General features: G+C 35.2%; 1 protein-coding gene across 1 annotated transcript; it reads right to left on the bottom strand.

The window, feature by feature from the left end:
* Positions 1-216: 216 nt before the first annotated feature.
* Positions 217-4,733, bottom strand: rbm43 (RNA binding motif protein 43). Its single transcript, XM_079878213.1, has 5 exons — positions 4,645-4,733; positions 4,482-4,550; positions 3,610-3,793; positions 3,434-3,519; positions 217-3,195 (listed from the first exon to the last, which is right to left on the bottom strand). The coding sequence occupies exons 3-5, from the start codon at positions 3,791-3,793 to the stop codon at positions 1,888-1,890; spliced, it is 1,578 nt and encodes a 525-aa protein (XP_079734339.1). The 5' UTR covers positions 4,482-4,550; positions 4,645-4,733; the 3' UTR covers positions 217-1,887.
* Positions 4,734-6,165: the final 1,432 nt, after the last annotated feature.

The raw sequence follows: 6,165 nt of genomic DNA, 5'->3' as shown, positions 1-6,165 counted from the left end.
GCTCCACATGTGTTTAATTAGGTTTAATTATCTGAACGTGCTCCTCCCGAACTTTGTTAATGAAACATAATTTAATTTTAAAGGTAGGACATTTGAGAGCTGAAAGTTCAGACCCATGACAAAACTTTGTTTATTGCTTTGAAGCCAACGTCTGTTTATCCCACTTTTATACATTAAACAATTATAGACCTTTAAAAATATATATGTTTTTGGTGATGTTGAGCAAATCTGTTTATTGTAAGGTATGTTTATGCAATTACAATAGTTTGAGACAGTGGTAATCAGATAAGGAGCTGAGATTAGTCAGTAGACACAATACTAAATGTATAACAATTACAAAGTTGACAAATAATTTATCCATATTTGTCCACATTACAGTAATGCCTAAAATAATAATTGAAAGACCTAAAAACAATATTGACCACCAATGAATCATAATGACTGTTGTGGAATTTCTTAAATAATAGACCACAGGTAAAGAAAAAAACACAAGGGGGATTTTTGTATGACAGAAAACTCCATCTGAGAGAAATACTCGAAAAAAACATTCTCAATTAATACTATAAAACTAGTCAAATCAAAACCAGTGCTTTATAAATCATAAGGAAAAAACAAAGGAACTCTGCACATTAGTGTATTTCTTACATTTTTGACACAAAAGCCTGAGTTAAAAAAAAAAAAGTTCTTCCTGACGGAGGTGCTCAGCCCCTAAGTCAACCACAAGGCCTGCTTACTTCCTGTTCAATGCAGAAAAAGACACTTCCTCATTGAGTCTCCATGGTAATGACACTTAGAATGGAAATACCGCAAATATATTAGACAAAAATATATACATATTATATAATGTAGGACAGGAAATACTGGAAGTTACATATATATGCTCATTTTCCTTATCACATGTGAGGCAATAATTACAAAGTAATCAATGTGATTTTGAGAGAGTACAATTTAGAGGAATATTTCAGGGGTTCAATACGCACGTCCTGATTTCGCAGAGTTAGATGCGTTCATGGGTCAACATATTTAGTGGATCCTGGAACAACATTCCTGTCCTACAATTTAATCTATCCCTATCCCTACCCCTAAACCTAACCCTATCCATAACTTATCCCTAAAATCAGAGGGAAATAAGGTGAATAGCATTGATGTAGAAGCACCTAACCGTGTTTGTAAGCATAAACTTGACATTAATTGTGAACTTGTCCCTTAAATCTGATTGGTTGATTGGAATGTTGTTCCAGGATCAACAAAGATGTTGATCCAGGAACATGTTGCACTTGGTAAAATAAGGTTCTGCGGTTAAAAATTAAGATCAATCAACAACATTTTGTTTGTTGAAAAAACAAAACAAAAAAAACATTCATCCCATCAAAAGTTTTCTTATTTTTTCTTATATATATATATTACTGTGGGGCTCTTACAACAAAGGTGAATAGGTCCCATTTTTGGAAGGTTTAAAAGCAGATAGCATGTAAAGCTTATATTTTTTTTAATACACTGAAATTATTTATTCTATTATTAATTATTATTATCTATTATATACACATAAAACATTGGTAAGCAATGTTTTGTTTATGTTTTGTGGTTATACTGAAATAGTGAGCCCCATTCACTTCCATTGTAAGTGCCTCATAGTAACCAAGATTTTTTTTTAAAGAAAAGAATTTGAAATTCATTTTCATGGTAATCAACATTGACACAATTGCCATTGATTTTGTACTGCACCCAGAATATTTATGTGAATACATGTGATAGTACCATCAGTACAGAGCAGTCCCATCACTTTCTTAAAAGTGTCTGACCAATTTAATTCTAAAAAGTCTTAAAGTGTGTTTTACAATGAGGGCTTTAAATGTAGAATTACTGATTTAATGGATTCAGTCATTTTTAATTTTTGACTTTGAATTTATTTTTATTTTTATTTTTTTCAGGCATTAGAGCAGCTTTAAATTTAGGAATTAACCCTTGTTTAGATGTCTGAACCCTACTAGAGAGTGTCAAATCCTGCTGAACATAAGCTGATGGTTCTTGGTTTGGATTTTTGTGGTGTACTCGAGAGCTGCTCTGTGACCTGCGTTGTCCTGTGGATTTAGAGGGCTGGCGACCTCTTTCCTGTTGAACTTCTCGCTGCAATTGATAGTCCTTTTGGGAACGTGAGGCAGACGAGCTACTGACAGTAGTAGAGTGCACAGCAGGAATCTGATCTACGTCAAAGTTCTCCATTCTGGCGCTTGTTTTTTGTCTTGGCAAAGACCTGCTGCGTCGCAATAAGTTCCTCTCCATGTCTTTAGGCGGTGCAATGTCAACATCCAGTCCAAGAAGCTTTTGCTTTGCGTCATAACTGTCTTTTGATGACCCCACTACTTTAATAATGTTACCTTCCTCTCTAATTAAAACGTCATACATCTTTTGGAATGTGTAAGCCTTCTGGATAATGTCTCTCTTCTGACTTTTGTCACATACAATCAGGTCTATTTCTTGTGTGCGTAGAGATACAGTGATTTCCTCCATCAATTCAGACAATTCTTTAGCTGTTTCCCTAAAGTTTCCTCCTGAAAGTTTAACCATAACAACCCCTGATTCTTCTTTATGATTAATATGAGTGTGGTGATCTAATTTAATTTTATTTATAAAATCTTTCTTAAAGTGCATTATGTATTCCCACACATCTAATTCCACAGGGATGGAAACCTCAGTTTGCCTGGGAGACGAGGGATCCCGCTGCTGAACGCTTGTTCGGGAATCCTCATAGATCCTGGAGGGACTGCTAAAGGGACTTTCTGTGCTAGAGCTTCCATCCAGTAGAGAGGCATTCTGCAAGAGTCTGTTTTGGGACTCTGGGGATCTTGAGGTTATTCCTGAAGATGTGCTTCTGCACTCGGAATACACAGAGTTATAATTGTGACTGCGCCTGGAGTCACTGGTGTCACTTTTTCCAGCTCTGGAAACAGACTTCGAGGAGGTATAGCCATTAGTGTAATGCGAAGGTGTTCCTCTTTGAGGGAGGGTTTCTAGAGCCAGAAACTGCACAAGTTTGGGATAAATAAGTTTTAGCTTGAGAAAGGAACCCTGCAAATGCAGCTGTCCTTGGCTGGTGCTTGACATCTGAAAGCCATGGCTATGAAGAAGTTGTTGGATTTTGCTTTGACTGGAGAACATGTTCATATCGAGGAATGCTTCGGCTGGCATATCCAGCTGAGAAAATATGAACAAAAGCATGTTAAGGAGATATCTTTGCCACGTCGCACTATTGTGTTGTTATTTATTTAGTTTGTGCATAAATATTCAAATGAAACAAGATGTTGGGAGAATGGCGATGATGTGGAACTTGCGGTGAGTGGATTATTGGAGAAATGCTGTATTCTAAATAAAATTGTAAGTTATATTAATAATTCTGTATGATTCAGTGAGGTTCACCAATGAAGTGTCTTACCTGAGGATGATGCACATTTTTAATGTCCAGTGGGTAAAACTGACTCTCCACAATCAAAACATGAGTGTGTTGCAAGACTCCTGGTACTAAGACATTGAATGAAAAAAAGAAAAAAAAAATGTTAGCCATGGAATATGATGTTAAACTTGGATAAGAACAAAATATCAAGGCAATACCTTCAGCTGCTTCAAAGACTACATAAGCCTGGCCTTTGTTGGAGGTGGGATAAATCACTGTTAAAACTTCTCCTCCTTTGTTACTGCGCCTCAGAAAGTGCATGGTTAATTTATCAATCATCATATCTTCGGGGTAGTTGTCCGGGAGCCCATTCACTTCAATAACCATTTCATTCATGGCCATCTAAAAAAAAAAAAAAAAGTGGGGGAGAACATTACAAATTTTATTACAAAAGTTATTACAACACGAAAAGCAGCAATATGCATCTTTCTAGTGCCAATATGCATAAAATGTAGATTGTTTTTTGGAACAAACTCGTTGTTACTGCAGCTTATATAGATATCTCACAAGATAAAATGTTTGGCTGAATCACACCCTGTCTACACCTGGAAGACTAAATCTGTAAAAATGTTAAATAAGGGCTATGACTAAACTTGAAAGCCACAACTCCTCATTATCAAATAGGGTGAAAAAAAAAGAAGAAAATATGTTCTTCTTGATGTTCTAACTATGAATATGTTAATACATGTAAGAAACAATTAATTAATACATTTGTACAGTAATTAAGAATTAAATTAATAATAAAAATAATAATGGTAGCCTAATAATAATAATAATAATTAATAACAATAATAATAATAAAACAGGACTAAATTCCGTGGAAAATGTAAAACATTCACTCCATAAGGGCATTCGTTCTCTTCACTTCACTTAGTGTAGACGGTTTGCTAAAAGAGAGCGAGTTTGTTTGCATTGCAGAATTGTGTTACTACTGGCAACTGAATCTATCAAGCGCTGGTTGCTTCTCAGATTATGCGTAATTCACAAAATACAACTCCCAAAATAACTGAAACAGGAAGTTGTTGGATACCTTTGTTGCTTTCTTAGTGGAGCACCAAACGTAGAAAACGTATTTTACAACTGGCGTTCCAACATGACACTAGAAACAATACAATGTAATTTAACAATACATGTACAGCGGTTGGTGATGTAGGCTATTTTAAACTTCGAAATTTACAAACCCGTAGGCCTACCTGTGGCTGATAATAGGCAATAGCTAAATACGTTCGCCAGGGTGAGATAGCAAAGAAAGACTCGGTCGTCGTCGTTCTGAAGTGAAAGTGAAACTGCTCAGGGCTCAGATGTCTCCACGAAAAGAAGGGGGCGTTCTCGCGCGCGCAAAAAAATAAATAAAAAATAATAAGATTTTTGTAAGATTAACTCAATGATCTCTGATAATTATTTATAGGCCCAATCCATAAAGGTGTATCAATCATGCCTCGAATTGAATGAAAAAGAAAAAGGTTGAACATTTTATAGTCCCACATAAAATAAAAAGTGAAAATCATAAACTACAAACTCCACTTTATAACTAGTCTTACAACTATAATAAAAATGTAGATTTAGATGTAAATTTAGGCTATACCTGCATTCACATTTTTCCATTTTTGACGCTCTTACTGTATCTGATAAATACCTTCCGGGTCTTGATGTCAGCCCTGAAGGACATAAAAAAAAAAAAAATAGATATAAAAGACCCACCTCACTCAGTGATCTCATAAATGTAGAGTTTAATGTTTTTAATGAAAAACAGAGGTCACTGTTATATTTGTGTTGTTGTGTTAGATATTTGGTTTTACCTAACCACCACTAGAGGGAGCTGTGTAAAATAAGCCACCATAGTAGCCTGGGCCCAGTTGTTCAAAAGTTATGATCGTATTTCAAATATTAGATTGGATAAAATCTTGAAAATGGCTTGTTTAAAAGAACAAAAATGGTTTTCTGAAATCGGATTAGATCACTAAATCCTATCTTGGTTTTCATCTAGATCAAATTGTCAGTTTGTGTTGTGTGCTTTTTAGAAAGATTGGGATACCTTTGATCCAAAGAATCAAGATGATCCTGATTCCAGCAGTAGGGTGGACTACCAATTATTATACGATAGTCTGGGTGAATACTCGATTCTGATTGGCTGCAGGGTGTTCATTAAAAAGTGATAGAGGACAAACCGTCAGGCGTAACCAGGGAAACCATTGTTTTTATTGTTTGTAAAAACTTTAGATTTCGATTGTAAAACTAATTAAAATATAAACTAGTGTTTTAAAAATGTGTTATTTGGCAAGTGACCATGGTATAAGCGGGTTAATGCCCTTCGAGGTGTCCATTGTCAGGTATTAATGGACCTCAGGTCGGACGGTTCACGCCTCGCCGTCGTCCATTAATACCTGACAATGGACACCTCGTCGGGCATTAACCCTTACATATTTAATTTCCAATGATTTACTTGTATAGCTTATTTACTTACTTATACAAATAGCCACGTAATAAGCTGGAATAATATCTAGTCGAACAGTTATACATGCCAAACAAGATCTGACTATTCTTTTCATTCTACCAAACACAAAAACACAGAAACAATGGTTGCTTTCTTTCAAAGAAAATCCTCTTTATTTAGCTGAATATTTTCATCCAAAACAGTTTTCATATATCAAATCCTTTGGAACATAGCCTAACATTCCTCAATATTTGAACCAACAAATTAAAGATGCTAAATG

Source organism: Squalius cephalus (assembly GCF_949319135.1).
Source record: "Squalius cephalus genome assembly, chromosome: 8".
Taxonomy (NCBI): domain Eukaryota; kingdom Metazoa; phylum Chordata; class Actinopteri; order Cypriniformes; family Leuciscidae; genus Squalius; species Squalius cephalus.
The sequence above is the reverse complement of the archived record's forward strand: the minus strand, read 5'-3'. Positions and strand labels throughout refer to the sequence as shown.

What these genes read in the sequence shown, in the direction of transcription:
- rbm43 (XM_079878213.1), bottom strand. Translation starts at nt 3,793, where the DNA reads ATGGCCATGAATGAAATGGTTATTGAAGTGAATGGGCTCCCGGACAAC. An exon ending in AGTCTTTGAAGCAGCTGAAG is followed by an intron (nt 3,520 to 3,609) that starts GTATTGCCTTGA and finishes TCAATGTCTTAG; the next exon opens with TACCAGGAGTCTTGCAACAC. An exon ending in AAAATGTGCATCATCCTCAG is followed by an intron (nt 3,196 to 3,433) that starts GTAAGACACTTC and finishes ATATTTTCTCAG; the next exon opens with CTGGATATGCCAGCCGAAGC.